Source organism: Phodopus roborovskii, unplaced genomic scaffold (genome assembly GCF_943737965.1).
Source record: "Phodopus roborovskii unplaced genomic scaffold, PHOROB, whole genome shotgun sequence".
Lineage (NCBI taxonomy): Eukaryota > Metazoa > Chordata > Mammalia > Rodentia > Cricetidae > Phodopus > Phodopus roborovskii.
The window spans coordinates 16,271,321-16,288,545 of NW_026126434.1; the positions used below are offsets into that span (position 1 = coordinate 16,271,321).

The window sequence follows — 17,225 nt, forward strand, 5'->3', positions numbered from 1 at the left end:
CACTGGGCTTAGCTTGAGCATATATGAGACCTCAAAGCCCATAGCCACAGCAACACACTTCCTCTAACAAGGCCACAGCTATTCTAACAAGACCACACCTCCTAACAGTGCCACTCTCTATGGGCCAAGCATTTGCACACATGAGTCTATGGGCACCATTTCTAATCAAATCACCACAGAGCCTACATATGAAACATGAAAGGTTTCTGATCACCTCAAAGGTATAGGTAAAATGACATGGTTATTTATTTCACCAGAGTGACTTGGGAGCTACTCTTCAGAATCTGCTGCCAGAGCTAGTTTGCTGATGGACCAAAAAAAAAAAAAAACCTAACTTCTTATCTTACTTGTTCCTAAATTCAAGCATTCTTCCAAACCGTCTGTCTTTCAAAACAACCAACCCCCCCCCCCCCAGCAAAGACTGAGATTGTCTTACTGCTTAGAATATTCGAGGCAAATGTAGCTCAGTTTCAAAGTTGTGGGGTCCCAAATGAAGCCAGTTCACTGGCTCGTTCCCACCCCTTTGGCAACATCACCAGGATGTTGTCAAACAAGCGCTATGCTTTCAATTCCTTCTGGATTCCTTGGGTCAGGTCAGCTATTCCTCGTGTTGCATTGATTTTCTTCTGTCTCTAGTGAGTTCTCCTTGAGCTAGCCCTTATAAAATTCATCCGTTGGGGAGGTCTCTGTCTGTGTTAACTTTGTGAATTTAGCTCTTACTGGCTTCCTGACTCACTCTGTTGTGTTGTCCTCTGAAAGTTTCCATCTTCCTGGTCACGGAGTCACAGACGACCCCCCAGAACTTAACCATCAGAGTACCCAACTCTCTCACTGACTGTAGGAGGTGGGTTTTTCAGTGGTTCCCGTCTAACCAGGTGAAAATAATGAGGCCCAGGAAGTAAACCCCACCCAGGGTCAAGGGACAGGAAGGGGCAACTTGGACTCAAACTCACTCCATCTGAGGCACCTAGATTGACCCTCACCACTTTGAAAATTAGGTCGTATAATTCTTTTTCAATTTATACTTCTCTCCTATATTACAGTTTCTTCTCCCTCCTCTCCTAGTCCCACCTCCCTGACCCCCACACCTCCCATCTGCAAATCCTCTCCTCCTTTGTTTCAGAAAAGAGCAGGCCTCCCAGAGATAATAACCAAACATGGCGTAACAAGAAAGAGGTAAGACCAGGCACAAAACCTCCTATCAAGGCTGGATGAGGCAACCCAGTAGAAGGAAAAGGTCCCTCAAGCAGGCAAAAGAATCAGAGGCAGCCACTGCTCCCACTGTTAGGAGTCCCACAAGAAGACCAAGCTGTACAGCCATAACATATGCAGAGGGCCTAGGGCAGACGCATTTAGGCTTATCAGTTCAGTCTCCGGGCTGACACAATTTCTTAATCATGTGTCTGTCCCAACCATTGGGTACATTTAGCAGTTTTATCTTTTGTATCTAGACGTAGGTGATATTCTCTAGGGGGCATGCATTGAAAAATAATCCATCCAATGCCAAATCCATGCTTCTAGCACATTGTTCTATGGTACTCAAGGAAATAAAACCATAGAATTATAAGACAGAACGCTAAAGAGATCAGTTGCAGGAGCCATCACACCTGGCTGATCATCTGGGTTAGATGTTTATTTTCATGCTCAAGATGGCTTTTTTTTTTCTTCAAAAAGAAGCTATTTTCAGCCTCTTCGTGCTATACAAACCACAGGTCAAATCCTACCCAAACCACACATCTACCCCTCAAATCCTTCCTGCCACCATTGTCCGTCCAGCCTCGGGTTTCACAGCTGCCTGTGACGATGCCTTCATCACTGTGGGTGACTGATGGTACTTCAGTACTACTTCACCTTCAGTCCAGGCCTGACAGTGACAAGGCAGTCTGTGCCTTGGACAAACCCTCCACCCCTGTCTGTCTTTATTACCCTAAGTATGGCTTCCCTCGAGTCAGTTTCAGCTCTCCTGGGTACCAGTTAAATAAAAGACTTTTCTCTGAACATTCGTCAGACCACTGCCAACTCTCAAAATGACCATCCAACCCATTTGCTCAGGTTAGACCTCCTCAAGAGACAAGTTATGATTCGTTGACATTGACAGCGTCCTGTAAGCTGCCTGCAGTAAGGCAACTGCTTTGTGTTGTGTGGTGGAGGACCTCGCTCCAAAAAAAAAAAAAAAATGGCTGTTACAGAAGTTTCTCTTCCTCTTTCTCTTGAAACCCTGCTCTTTTGGTTTGTTCGAGTATTTTGTTTCATTGAGACATGACATGGATACATAGCCCAGGCTAGCCTGGAAGTTATACCCCTACTGCCTTGGCATGCCAAAAGCCAGGATTGAGAGTGTGAGCCACCACCACAATGGCTCTGTAATCATCTTTTAACCTCTCTAGTATTTCAGGGAAGTTTTACATGCTTTGCCTTCCTGGTAGTGTCTGCTTCTAGCCTATGTTCCAGATTTGTTGATGAAAACACTGAGCGGGGAGAGAATGCTTTTGCATAGGTAGGCTTGGTGAGCCCCCTTGAGAATAAATACTCTGTCGTGTCAGTCCGGTCACTATAAACAGTGAACGAATGGATATGAGTTAATTGCATTAGTAGATCATAATTCAACCTGGAGTTTTCCTGTTCACTCATGTCAGGCGGTTTTTCACCTAGGCTTTGGCTCTCATCTAGGCCACCTTAGCCATTATGAACTGGCCTGTGACATCTCAATACCAGACATTGCATAGTTTAAAGAATGTGGCAGGGTGAATGATAATATTTCTTGGGCAGCCAAGGGCCAGGTGTCAGAGAGCTCAACCCTATAGATAACAAGATTCACTAGCTGGTCAGCATGTGTGGCTGGGGAGTATGATTGCATGCCAGCAGTGCCTGGACGGGTCTGCAGTAGGCAGGTTATGTTTAGAGAAAACCAAGGAGAAAATAACACGTTCACCGGAATAAACTGTTCAGGGTCAAAATAACAGTGTGGAGTTTTTGTTCTAGTGTGAGATATAAAAAGAAAGCTTGAGTTTCACTTCCAAACTCCTTGCCTGTGCTCAGACACCTCCAAGGACATGGCTGAACAAAGGCAAACTTTTGTGAGCTGCTCTGGAAAGCCCTGGTCTCTCTAATGTGGCATCCACCATCTTATGACAGGGCTTTATAAATGGACACGGACATGGACTACGAACGACCCAACGTTGAAACCATCAAGTGTGTGGTTGTGGGTGACAATGCCGTGGGGAAGACTCGCCTGATCTGTGCTCGGGCATGCAACACCACACTGACCCAGTACCAGCTGCTGGCCACTCATGTGCCCACTGTGTGGGCCATTGACCAGTACCGTGTCTGCCAAGAGGTAAGGTTTATCCTCAGCTACATAGCCAGTTGCAGGCTAGCCTGATCTCTTTGAGATCCTGCCTCAAGAACAAACAGAAAGCTGAATCTAATGGTAGTTTGCCTGGCACAGTGGCCCAGGCCTCTAATCCCAGTGTTCAAGAAGATGAGGCAGGAGGATGAAGAAATTCAAGGTTAGCTTCGGCTAGAGGAAGAAAAACAGGAAGGAAGGGAGGGAGGGGGAGGCAGGGAGTCTGATTAAAAATAAAGGAGACAAGTTGCTACAATGCACATCTAAAACAGAAGTGACCTGTCCGGCACCATAAAAAAAACAACAACAAAACAAAAAACAAAGTACAAACTTGAGGGTGTGGCTATGGTATACCAAAGGAAGTCTGAGTCATGTGATGGGGAAGGTGAATTAGGAATTGTCTTGTGTTCTACTAGATGGTGGAAGGGCCTGAGGAATGAATGCTCCTGAGGAACACTTGAGCATACCACCCCCTACCCCTCTATTCACCTCCTTACACACACACACACACACACACACACACACACACACACACACACACCACCACCACCACCACCACCACCACCACCACCACCACCACCACCACCACCACCACCACACTCCCTCCCTTCCATGCCCCTCTCTCACACTCTTCTGCCCCCTGCAGGTCCTGGAGCGGTCCAGGGATGTCGTGGATGAAGTGAGCATTTCTCTCAGGCTTTGGGACACTTTCGGAGATCACCACAAAGACAGACGTTTCGCCTACGGCAGGTAAAACAGCCAAGGGAACGTGTGGTTGCACACAGTTTCCTATCCCCATCCACAGCGGGTTAGCAAAGCTCCAACAGGCAGACCATCCCATTAGACCTTGCAATGTGCTGGGCTCCTGGCCGTGCCTAGGGAAGAAATTAAAAAGACAGTATTGTTTGCTGGTGCCGAGGATAACCAAGTCCTCTTCGTCACTCAGAAAGTCTGGTTTTGAAACTCCCAGCTGGCCAAGCCAGGCAGTTTGTGACACAAGCCTCCACCTGACCCTCTTGTTTATAGTCACTTTACCTTCTGCCCTCTTCCATGGTGCTGGCTTCCTTCTAGAAGGTGTTGCCCGGAAAGCCTTTCCTACTTCAATTTAAAGGTCACTGGTAAAAGAAAGGAAAGTGTCTGCTATCTGGACCCATGGGGGATGGGGAGGGGATCCCTATTCCTCCTCAGTTGCAAATTGACCTTTATCATTCTATGTTAGACTGGAGTAGCATGGTTTAGTTGTCCTTCCCTAACATCCAACACCATGTGACCTCAGAGGGCCAGGTGACATCCCCCCTCCTAGGGATAGACATTCTGAAAGATTCCCCTTTCTCCGGCCCTGGGGGATCTCTAACAAGCCATACCCACAAGTGTGCACTTCCCTTTTCCCCTGGTGGCACAAGACAGGTCAGTTTTGTCTGGAATGCGGAATGTAGTCGCCCTTCTTCATCTCTAATCCCACCAGCAAACAGCAGTGATGGCCTAAAGATTCTTTGATATGTTTTTAATCTCCTTTCTAAATTACATTGTATTAATTAATTTTGCTGTGCCTGTGCACATAGCAAGGCAAATGTGTGGAGATCAGAGGACAGTTTGCTAGTCTTGGTTATCTCTTCCCACTATGTAGGTCAAAGGCATCAAACTCCAGTCAGGGGACTTGGCAGCAAGTGCCTTTATCAACTGAGCCATCTTGCCCCTGGGTCGTTTCTTCCTTGAGACAGAATTGCACTCTATAGCCCATGTTGGCCTTGAATGCTTCATTCCCCTGCCTCAGCATCCTGAATACTGGGATTACAGGCCTGCTAACTGTATAAGTGTATCTAAAATAATGAGCAAACTGCTGTAAGCATTTGCCTTGCTCCTGGGAAGTTCACATAATTGCAGGGAGGGGCAGGGAATCTGCAATTTAGACCAGTTTGTTCAAGGAGACTCAAAAAGAAGGGTGTGGAAGCAGACATAATTTTTCATTTAGTTTGTTCTTTGACAATATATGTACATATAAAGCATTCCGATTATTCTCAACCACACAGGCTCTCTTCCGGGCAACTTCCCTCCTTTTAATTCTCTCCCAGATTCATGTCTTGTTTGTTTTGTGAGCCACTGAATTTAGCCAGGGCATTTATCTAACCTCACCATGGGTCGTCATTTGAGGAGTGAACCCCCCTGAGAACCTCCCCCTCCATGACTGACTCTAGTGTAGGCCTAGCACCAATGTACTTGTGCCCACACATACATGTCACCATGCACATGGGGAGGTTTGGGAGTTGGTTCTCTCTTCTTACACCATGTGAGTCCTGGGGGTTGAATGCAGGTCATCTGGCTTACAGGCAAGAAGAGATTTTACTGGCTAAACCCTAGCCCAGCCCTCTATCCCATTCTTTCTGCCCCCTCTTCCTAAATAATCCATGGACCTTAGAATGGATGCTATAAATGACTTGCTTGGGGCTGAGCAGTCACGGCACTTTGTCTCAGCACTTCAAACAGCCTAGCATCTCTGCATCTGCCATCACAGACCATGATTTTAATGTCCCCTCTGCAGCAGAACTTTTCGGCTTTAGCAGCTGTCAAGGTAGACTCCTTTCCTTGAATGTCCTACAGGAGTTTGATGTTGTTTGGGTTTCATTTGGGTCTGGTTTTTTTTTTTGTTGTTGTTGTTCGTTTGGTTGGTTTGGTTTCCAGTTTTTGTTATTATTATTATTATCCTCATCATCTGGAGTTTTTGTTGTGGCTTTTTGTCTTTTTGATTGGGGGGGGGGCTGAGCAGGGAAAGGTTGTTTGTTTGACCTCACATTGTTCTATACATTAAAACTAATAAATAAACCTGCTTGCACTTACCAAGCACTCAGGTTTACACCTCTGACTTTCAAGATGCATTGGTTGGTATGAAGTCTTTGAGAAAAGGAAAGACAGGTGCAATTGGTGTGAAGAACATTTAGAATTGCACTGCTGAGAAAGGGCCTTGTACAGGATGCCCTCGCTGAGGTACTCCAGGTAGACTAGCCGACCACTTCAGCCATACCGTGTTCTGTTTCCCCTGGAAGCATTTGTGTTTGAGACACACAGTGTGATGTGGACCACTTCACAGAAGTTGCACGGTCTGGACGGGAGCTCTTTCGCTCCCGTGAGACTTAAAAGCCCCCATGAAAAGCTCACAAAGTGTGCAGTTGGCCTTGTCCTGCCCCATGACAACACTAGAGTTGCCTGTCCCCTCACTCTCAACAAAGCAAGCTGCTCTTTCCTGGGACTGCATGGGCTCAGGGTTCATTGCTCTGTGCCCTTGCCCTAAGGTTCTGTCACCCATGCCCTGTTCCCACTGACAGGGAAACAGCAGTGCCCCTCTAGGCAGGATGCTGGCTTCAGGGCCTTGGGTCTGTGAGGAGGCTTCCCGCTGCCTGTCGGTTTTCACTTGTCCCTTCTCATGTCCACCGCCTCCATGTCTGCTGCCACTGACCCCACCCAGGAGAGACTAGAACCTAGAACTGCCTCATCTCAGCCACCAGCATCATTCTGGAAATGATGACTATGTGATGCTGTATTAATCCAGTGCCCAGATATCTATATTTTTGGGGGGAAAATTTGGTAGCAGTGGGAGTCCATTTTATTCCGTAGAGAGCTTTAGCCACCCCTTTTTATTGCTATGAGAAAGATATCTAACTTCATAATGACTTCCTTTTTTAGTTTTAGATCATTTGTGGAGGAAAGAAAAAGCATAATTGCAGTTTCAGCTAATCACTTAGGTGTGGAAAACCTGTTTTAGATGTGTGTGTGTGTGTGCGTGTGTGTATGTGTGTGTGTGCATGCACACATGCCCAAAGGTGTGTGGGTGTACCACAGGTGTGCAGGAGCACTCGAAGGTTAGAAGAGGGTGTCAGATCCCCTGGAACTGGAGTTATAGACTATTGTGAGCCAAGAACCAAACCCAGGTCCACAAGAAGTGTTCCTGAGTATTGAGTCACATCCCAGTCCCCCAAACCTGGTTTTTCTGTTTTGTTTTGCTTTTATTTTACTTATATTTTTTCAGTACTTGGTGTGAGCCACTCAATGGGACAAGCAACCGGCATAAACTTTGAGGCACTTAGGATACATTCCAAGGCATTTGGAACCTTGTTAAAATAATTAATTGGATCCCTGGAGTGACAGTGAAAGAAACCAGACTCAAGTCAAGATGCCTTGGGCCTCAATGCTGGCTTTCTCTGCTTCTCAGCGCAAAGGAATTTCACATGATATCCAGTATTCCGTGCATGGAAGGGTTTGTTTTCTAGAGCTTTCCTGCAGGTCCAGTGGGAATCAGGGGCAGGCAGTTGGCCAACTTGGATCTGAAAACTTTCTAACATGGTTTAACTGTACACAGAAAGTCATTGCTCTCTTTGGGCATACTGGCAACTATTTAACCCTACACCCACCCACCCCCAACTTGGTCTAGCAGAAAAATATCTCCAGTGTATCAAAGGTCTTCCCAGATATCAGCCAACCTGGTGGGAGCTGTGCCAATATAGTGTTGCTCATCACCTGGGAAACCCGAGGAGGCAGATGGTCCCTAAGCTACAGGTGAGGACTCCCTCACCTGCCTCCCAGTCCTGAGCCTCAAGAGGCAGTCTTGCCTGCAGCTCTCCAGGACTTGGGACTCCCACTGCCTCCCTACATCAAGGCAGCCAATAGGATGCAGCCAAAAATCACCCCACACTGGAGAGCAGTTTTCTGTTTGTTTTTCCATAGTTGTATGAAGGCTTAAGACTAGAATCACTGTCCACAGTTTACCTTCTGGATCCTTTGCCCTCAGGAAGGCAAGTTACCCATCTCAAAACAACAGCTGATGAGACCTTACAACTGCCAATGCATCATCCTCTTTTGGATGAACTTTCAAAGCTCTTCTCTGGTTCTTTTCAAATGTCAAGAATGAAACTATACACAGTGCAGAGAGCCTCTCCTTAAAGGAATATCACTCATCTTTGAGAATGAGAGGTCACACTTTGATACAGGGTACCCTAAAATGTTGGCAAATGGGGTGAGCCCTGACTTTAGGAGGACACATAGGACGTTCAAGCCCTCTCCTCTGAGCCAAGTTCATGTACATAATTTTGATGTCACTGTTTCCTTGGCTACTCTGCCCCTGGGGTCAGACACCCAAAAAAATCTGGTGAGTGCGAAAGGTGTCAGCAACAACGACAACTAAAGCTAAGCAGTCCTGGAGCCAGGTCTGAGCTCCTGCCCCACACCCTTCATATCCTATCCACCTTGTCGTTCTCGTGGTGACCCTGTGAAGTAAACTCATTTCACAGTTGAGGAAGCAGCTACAGGAAGGGCTAAGGTCAGGCAGCTGAGACAAAGCTCCAGTCTGGTGAATGGCAAAGCCCACATCCTGCCATACCGCCTAGCCTCCCTCATGGCTAGCAGTGTTGCTAGGTGGCAGACTCACTTGACACTTCCTTCTAGACTCATCCGTCCCACAGTGTCTGTGTGGAGAGAGAAAAACCAGCATTCCCCATCTCCCCAGCTGTAGCGTTCCAGGACTTCTGGTAATTTCCTAAACCCTCATCAAATAATCCAACTCTTGGTATTCTTCTTTAAGTGTCCAGGCATGAATCTTTTCACTGTGAGTAGAGATGACACAGTCAAAACTTTTATTTATGTGTGTGTGTGTGTGTGTGTGTACATATACACATATATACACATATGACTTGCTTACATGTGTGTGCACATTTATACGCAGATGCATGTGCCCGTGTGTGTGCATACACTCAGAGGCCTGAAGGTGGTGATGGAAATGTCTTATTTATCTTATTTTTTGAGGCAGGGTCTCTCAGTCCAATCCAGAGCTCACCAACACAGCTCATCCAGCCAGCCAACTTACTCTAGAGATCCCAGGTCTCTGCTTTCTAAGTGCTGGGATAACAGTCAAAGCCACCACACCTATGTGGCACTTACATGGCTCCTTTGTTTTTGTGGCAAGTACTTTAGCCACTGAGCCATCTTCCCGGCCCTCAAGGAAGGAAGCATCTTGAGAATGAATGGGAATTCTGGGTAGTTGGGGAGGGGAGAACATTTTTCCCTCTGAAAGAGTTAACTGAACAATTTAGAACCAGCATAATTGCCCTCGTTGCCGGCAGTTCTGTGCATATTTACAGTCTAATTGGACTCGTTTAAGGCATGCTATATTCTTATAAAGATTTCTCTCAGGCACTGTTTGCCCCTACAAGGAGTACAGTGTGTGTTTTAAATGATAACATTAATCAGAGCTGCGGTTTCTGTGTGTCTGTTTAGATAAGATGGTTTGGGTTTCGTGTTAAAAGTCCATGAAATCAGATATGGCATGGATACACTTAGTTTCCAGTGCTTCACAAGGCCCTTTAAAATATTCAAGACTCTGGTTGCCCAGTGTTTGTGTCTTTGCCTGAGCTTATGGCCAATAATGAGAGAAAAATAAGAAACAATGAGTGCATCTGTTAGAGTCTTTTGAGTTTGCCTGACCCATCCGGGAACATTCTGGATGATTCTGGGGTAGTGAACAGCCTGTTGTACTACAGATATGTCCAGAGAAGGTTGACTGAGGTCAAGACAAGATAAAAATGAATGAATACCTTGGACTGCAAATGTAAATTATTTTAAAGACAGTCATCATTGGCTTGCTTTTTTCTCTCTCCCATCTCAAGCTCACTGCAGTCCTGCTAATGGTCTTGCCTTTGTCTAAAATGGTGATGCCTTGCCTGCCGTGGATTGTTGAATATTTTGGTCCTTCCCTGCATTTTTTACCTGTACTCTTCTGCAGCCCCCAGCCCTGACAGAAGGTATTACAAATGACACAGGAATGCTACCCAAAGCATAGCCTTCATGTGTTAGTACCAAGGGGGTCTAGGCAAGTCATTACAGCTTGTTCCCTGAAGACACCAGGTCCTACAGCTTCTGTAACACAAGGAACTGAATGTTGCTGTGGCCTTAGACTAAGTCCTCAATTCTGTGACCTGAGATCCGGCCACTCCCTAGGAAGCTATATAAGAGTGTTAGCACTCCCACGTGGGTGCACCTCAGTGTGGTACTTATTCTAGAGTTAGAGTTCTGGGGTAAGATAAATCAGCCATTGCTGGCCAGTCCTTGGTCATGAATCAAGTGGCCCTCAGCCACTCCTCAGGAACTATAGTGTTTTCTTTACCAAAACTCAGTAGAAGGGAAAATGAGAGAGAGAACTTCTGATGAATGGGCACTGGGTAGAAGAAGTTTAACACATTTCCATTTTATCTCCGTGAAGGGTTAAGATGGGTGAAATATAAAACCAGAGCCTCAGGAACCAATACAGAAAATGGGATTTACAGACTCTCAGAGCCAATGATAGAGTGCCATCCCTCCTGACAAGCAAAGCCACACTGGTTCTCTTCTCCCGGAAGGAGAGTTCCCAGCCCAGTAGCTTGTTGTCTGATCACAGGGACCATGCTTAGTCTGTGTTTGTGTTCATGTCATCTAGAAGGTTCATTTCTCGAAAAACCATGAAACAGTGAGTTAGAGAACACTCTGTTCCAAGAGAGGTTCCTTCCTTCTATTCCTGACATCCACAGCTGTCTGATCGGGTTGTAGAGTATGTAGAAGAAACCTCTGGAGTATGTGAGTGACCTGTGTGGTCTTCCTAGCTGCCTTGTCTGGGAACTGAGGTGTAGAGCTGAGGAATTGGGGTGTACCATTGTTTGTCTTTCTGTCTTGGGTCTCATCCTCTCTTTCTAGCTTTATTTTGCTCTAGACAAACCAGTCATATCACCAGAATTCGCCTTTCCTCGCTGTTTTCATAAATACTCTTTAACTAGAAGATTTGTATAGATATTGATGATTTTTTTCCAATTAAAAGATCACTTCCTCTCCAGGTGTCACTTCCCTGAATTTTGTTAGAATAATTTTTATAACAGTTCTCGTGTGTGTGTATGTGTGTGTGTGTGTGTGTGTGTGTGTACATGTTAATAGTAGGAGTGTTAAGCAAAACTGAAAGTGGTTAATTGCCATAATATATGTACCCAGAATAATAAAATACACTAAGCTAAATACATACAGGCAATTTCAAAAACCACATGTATGACCATGTATGCATTCAGAGCTCGAGCACATAGCTGTGAGGTTGCTGTGGAGCCTGGCCCTCTCAGTCTTCCCCCCCTGTCCTCTGGACTTCCCTCAGCTGATGGTCCAGAAATAGACAGCTTGTGTTATCAACAGAAGAAAGCATCATCAACAGAACAGGGATCCCTATGCCTATCCCCACACAAACCAGGAGCACTGAGTGAGATAGAGAGACTGCTTCCTTTGCTGCTGGGGCTCACGTGGTCAAGGTGCTGATCATGTGGCCAGAGATGCTGTCACCTGGTAGCTTGGCCAGAAAGATAAATAGACCCAAGAGAAGCCCCCAAGAGTGTCACAGTGTGGCTGCTGACATGGGCGAAACAATGATTGCCTTCTTCAGACTTTTTTTCCCCTTTACTAACTGCAAGCTTTACAAACTGGGTCAAATTTGCAACACTGACTTTTAAGTAGAGAGTAAGAGGAATTTAAAAAAAGAATCACCAGTTTGTGTTGTTTTTCTTGTACTGGGATTTTCTGATGAGGACATAGATTTCAGGCCATAATGTTTTTCCTTTCAGATTAGGTGGGTCAGAGGCAGGAGACTTTTGAGTAACTCTATGGTTAGTCATTCTACAACCTTCTCTCAGAAACTCCAGACCAGAAGGCATAGCTGTGAGCCAAAAGGAAACTCCATCTATCTCACTCTTACTGACTGTAGCCTAAAAAATCTTTTTCTGGGTGGATTCTGAACCAGTTTCCATATGTGTCCAGTTGGTCCTCTCTGCTTCAGAGTGTGTGTTCTCGGATAGTCTTTTTAGGAAGTTTAATAACTCTTAATGCCAGTCACCCATGACAAGCACTTCTAAAGTGAGCCCAGAACTGCACTCTTCTCAGACTTCTTCCCCAGCCCAGGAAACTGCACAAAGTTCACATTTCTAGACTGTAGGAAGATGAATTAAAAAGAGAGAGAGAGAGAGAAAATACTGAATTGTTTCTCAAGTCTATCCCTCTGGCTTCAGAGACTCATTAAGTTGGTGTGTGTGTGTGTGTGTGTGTGTGTCTGTCTGTCTGTCTGTCTGTCTGTGTCCGTGTGTGTTTGGGTATCCATGTGCATGTGTGCTTCTCCGTGTTTGTGCATGTGTCCTCATGTATGTGTGTGTCTGTGTCTCTGTGTGTATGTCCATGTCTGTATGTGTTCTTGTATGTGTGTGTGTGTATGTGTATGTCTATGTCTGTGTCCATGTGTGTCTGTATGTGTGTCTATGTGTGTGTCTGTGTGTGTATGTCCTTGTATGTGTCTGTGTATGTCTGTGTCCGTGTGTGTGTGTGTGTGTGTGTGTGTGTGTGTGTGTGTGTGTTTAAAAGAAAGATGGTCTTTGTAATTGAGGGCATCCCTGAGCCTTAATCTGGCTGTAATCTAGAATTAATCCAAAAAGCAACCTGTTCCTTTTCTTTATATTTCTTTGGCTTTGAGAGAAAATCTCATTCCTGGAAGAAAACATTGTTCTCCTGAAGTTAGGAAAATGGCCAACAGATTTTTAAAACAAATTCAAATAATTTTTAAGAAAGCATATTAACTGGTTAACCTCTGCTCATGTCCCCAAGACATCACAGGGCGGGCTTCCAGGAATAATAGTCTGAAGAATTGTAATGGCCCACATTCTGTTTTCATTCCTCACTTAAACTCCAGCTGATCCCTCTGCCCAACTTCATGTAGCCTAGCTTCATTCCTTTTAGATTCAAAGTCTGCAGACATCTGTGTACCCTTAGCTTTGTACGTTTGGATACCTCGCAGGCCTTTTAATGGGTAAAAGCCATCGAGGAACATAAGGAACCCCGAAAGTGAGCTAGTTCCTGGTTCAGTGGGCAATTAGCTAAATCCATTCTGGCAGTTCCTTGGTGACCATGCCGAGTAAAAGGGAGACATCTTCGACACTTCTTGAGTCACTTGATCCCATCATTCAAACCCTGTTGTCACTACCTTATGTAGCCACCTGCTACCTGCACCTGTCTCTTCCCAGAAGGTCACACAAGGGTACCATTACCTATCTTGGATACTGCCTCTGCTCTGGTCCCTGCTTCTGCTGGCTTCCCCCCTCCCTGACCCCTGACTTTTGGCCACTCTGTGACCAATTTAATCAGATCGTGTCATGACAATGATATCAGCTTATTGAGCTAGAAGTTCTATCTTATTATTCCACTCAGAAACACCACTCAGGAACCTACCAGCTCACCAAAAGCCAAAGCCACACAGCTCTGAGAGTCCTCTCACCTCAGTCTCTCAGTGGCTCTGCTTTTCCTGACTTCCTCCTCCCCATACTGTTCCAGCAATGTGCCTCTTCCCTCAAAGAAGCGTCCTAGTCATGCCTGCATTGGGGCCTTGCCTTTCCACCAGATGTGGCTTTGAAGTCTTTCCCCACAGCTGGCATGTCTATCCCCTCCCTTCCTTCAGTTATTTACTGAAATGTCAACTTCAGAGAGGCCCTCCCCAGAGCTCTCCTTTTGTCACCCTCAGCCCTATCCGCTGATATTGCTGTCCCCTCTCTCTGTTCCATGTTCTAATTGGCTCTTTACGGTAGCATACTACCAATTCTATGTGTTTCTCCTGTCTGTTGTCTCTATCCTACCCTATACAGGCATGGAAAAGGATAAACAAGGTGAGGACAGTTGTCCCTAGTGTCTCCAAGACAACCCTGGTATGCAGTGGGCTGCAACTATTGTGTATGATGGAAGGAATGGCTAAATGACTGTATACTGAGACAGGTTGAGGGGCAAAACAAGCCCTGGTACCTTCAGAAGATTGTTGAGAAGTCTGTGAAAAAAAAAAAAAAACAAAAACAAAAAAAACACTCCCTTTCCCATCATGCTCAGGAAAGGTGACTGAGGTGACTGGTTGACAGTTTGGCCTCCTAAGAGTCCTGGGCATTAATCCCAGAGACTTCCCACCCAGCACTACAAGAGACACTCTGAGTTTCCTGGATCTGCTGCTGGCCTCACTGCTCGGCACAGAGAGCATGTTTCTCCAGCATTTAACTTTGAATTAATCCAAGGAGGACCGAGGACCAAAGCACCAAAGTCGGGAGTTAGGAGAGTGTTTGTGTCTATCAGCCGAGCATTAAAGGAGGCTTGTGAAACCATTTACTTTAATAGGTCACTCTTGTTATTCTTGCCCTGGTAACTGCTGCATGAAGTGGAAGACCACACTGCATATAGTGTGAAGCCAATAGCGCAGGACCGCTAGATGACAGCTGTGTTAGTTGCTTTCCCACTGCTGCCACAAGATACCTGACAGGAGCAACTTAACAGAGAAAGGGTCCACTTGGGCAACACGCAGCTCTGTAGCTCAAACTGTGATAACAAGGGTATCCAGGTCAGGAAGCAGAGGAAGGGATGTCAACGCTCAGCTCCGTTTCTTGGGTTCATCCAGTTTGAGGTCCATATTTAGGGCAGGTCTTCCCTCAGAAACCTGCCCTCACAGACGCATGCACATGTGTGTGTCCTACAAAATTCTAAATCCTCATTAGTGAATCAAGACTAACCATGGTAATAGCCCACCGCTTTGGTGGGTAGGGCCACTAACTGCCATGGTATTTGTTCTAGGGTGGAGGAATCAGCCACGTTTAATACTCTACTGTTGTCTGCAGCCTTTGGTGACACTGGTGGGCTGTTACTGCTGCTTCCCCACTCTGAAGAACCTGGCTTGCTTTGGCCAGATTTCTGTCGGGTGGAGGGAGCCGGGTCTAATATGTCGCCTCCTGGTGAAACTGCATTTATAATCCTGGAAGCTATAGCCACGCATGCTAATCACTCCCAAATCTGGATATATTTCAGGATGTTTTGACAGTTTCCCCCACATAACATCTGTACTTAAAGAAGTCTCACTGCTCTTGGTAAAGTATTGGCTTGATTTCTCCGCTCACATCAGGGGCCCTGCATGGTTCTGCCCTGCTCTCCCCAGAACGCCCAACCAGGCGCACCCCTACCCCCTAACCCCAACAGGCCTGTCCATCCTCCATGAGTTCGAGCTTCCCCAGTCATCCATCTCCAGCCCAGTCGTGTGCACCATCTCTGACAACTCGCTCTCCATCTCATACACCCAGGCTGCTCCCCGTACTAAAACTCGGAGCCATGAATTCGCTCCAACCCTCTGCCATGCTCCCAGCTGTCCTGTGCTGTCTCAATGTGTCTGTGTGCATAACACTGTCAGAGTACAATGCATGAGAGGTGCGTGGTCAATGTGAATGATTTTGAAATGTTTTCTGGAAAGAACCTACCTCAGTTATCAACAGGGAAAGGGATCTCAAAGGCCCAAGGGTAGAGGTCAGGAACGAACGCCTTGCTTGAATCTTGGCAAGAGGTGGATGCCTACACACTGGCAAAGGAAGCCTGTTCGGATGTGACTATGATCCCTACCTGTATAAAGACCACCCTCCACCCCTCTAGAAAAGTTAAAGTGGATGTAGGCAGTGATGGTTTAAAAAAGTTGTAGGGTCTGGAGACAGATTGGAGGTCTTAAGAGAACAAATGGGTAATTAAAGGAGGCAGTCCCATACGGAACTTGGGGAACTATCACGTGGGCTTCTTTCTTGTAAGCTTCAAATGTTAGTCCCCTGAGCTGAGCACTCTGGAGAAGGGCATGCTGCCCCTACATTCTGGGAACCAGATAGCCTATGCTTTCTTTTTGCACTGCCTGTCAAAATGGTCTGATGTGAGGTTTTTAGATAAAAGATGATTTCAGGGTTTCTTCTTCACTTCAGCAGATAAGGTAAAGAAACCTAGGCCCACAGGCCCCTCAGCATGACACCCGTGGCAAGGATGATGGGCCCTGCAGAGATGGGGAGCCCTCTGTGATAGGAAAGAGTGTAGAAACCGTATTCCTAGCAACCGGTGCCTTGAAACTTCTGGTAGCTTCTCCAGGCTCTTCCCACCAATGGCCTGGATTTGTCAAAATAGCCCATGAGGCCCCTGCTATTTGCTGTTGAGTCTGGCTACAGACAAGGTATGTGGGAAAGGATGGCCTTTCTCAGATTTCTTTAATGATCCAACAAAGATTTGCCCTGGCCTGGCATGAACATTTCGCATTACTGGAATGGCTCTAACAGTTCTTCACATGCTATCTTTGGCTAGTGTTTCCCCCAAAAGATAACCGAAAAAAATATGCCTCTGGCGTTTATTTAATACACAAAGAAAAACAGACTCAGCTAAAGTTGACCTCCGGCTTCTCTTGGGTGACTTGGCTTCTCTCCCACCTCTGCCTCTCTCAATGATGCTAGACACACCTCATTGCTCTACCATTGATTTCAGACCGATTTGCTGTTAACCAATCAAAATATAATACTTTGTGGACATTATTTGATACTTTGGCACCCAAGTGAACAAGAAATAATTTTTCCCTTAAGAAAAAAAAAGTATTCAATGTGCTAATGAACAAAAGGATGAATTCTTAGCCCCTGTATGTTTCTGGCTTTGTCTAGTAAGCAAGTCTATTTAAATAATCAATTTTTTAAAATAATCAATACAATATGCATTTCAAATCTCCTCCTGCACCCTTCACACTATTCAAGTTCTGGGGGTTTGGAGCCCAGTCTACCCAGGGCTTGTTCTTTGAATTCTCGGGTTTTCTATCCCAGGTAGCCATAGAAATCCATTTAAAACTTATCATTCCTTTTATACCTGAAATAGAGCCTGAGATGACTGCTAGACAACCCTTACTGTCAAGTCCATGGAAACATCCCTCCCACACTGTCCACCATTATTTTAAATCCACCCTGCAAAATGAAACAAAACAAAACAGTAACAGAGCCATGGAGACAGAACTTCTAGAAGCTGCTCTCTCTCCCTTTTA

At 45.8% G+C, this 17,225-nt stretch overlaps 1 protein-coding gene across 11 annotated transcripts in view; it reads left to right on the top strand.

The window, feature by feature from the left end:
• The window catches only part of Rhobtb1 (Rho related BTB domain containing 1), a 72,087-nt gene that overhangs the window by 26,733 nt on the left and 28,129 nt on the right, over positions 1–17,225 (top strand). For 10 of the 11 annotated variants that reach the window (XM_051186864.1, XM_051186862.1, XM_051186859.1 and 7 more), the window contains 2 exons: positions 3,136–3,337; positions 3,993–4,096. In XM_051186864.1, the coding sequence (XP_051042821.1) occupies positions 3,146–3,337; positions 3,993–4,096 (296 nt within the window). In that variant the 5' untranslated portion in view covers positions 3,136–3,145. Of the gene's footprint in view, positions 1–3,135; positions 3,338–3,992; positions 4,097–15,211; positions 15,271–17,225 lie in introns of those variants that run through there. The other variant, XM_051186869.1, reaches the window with a different exon arrangement.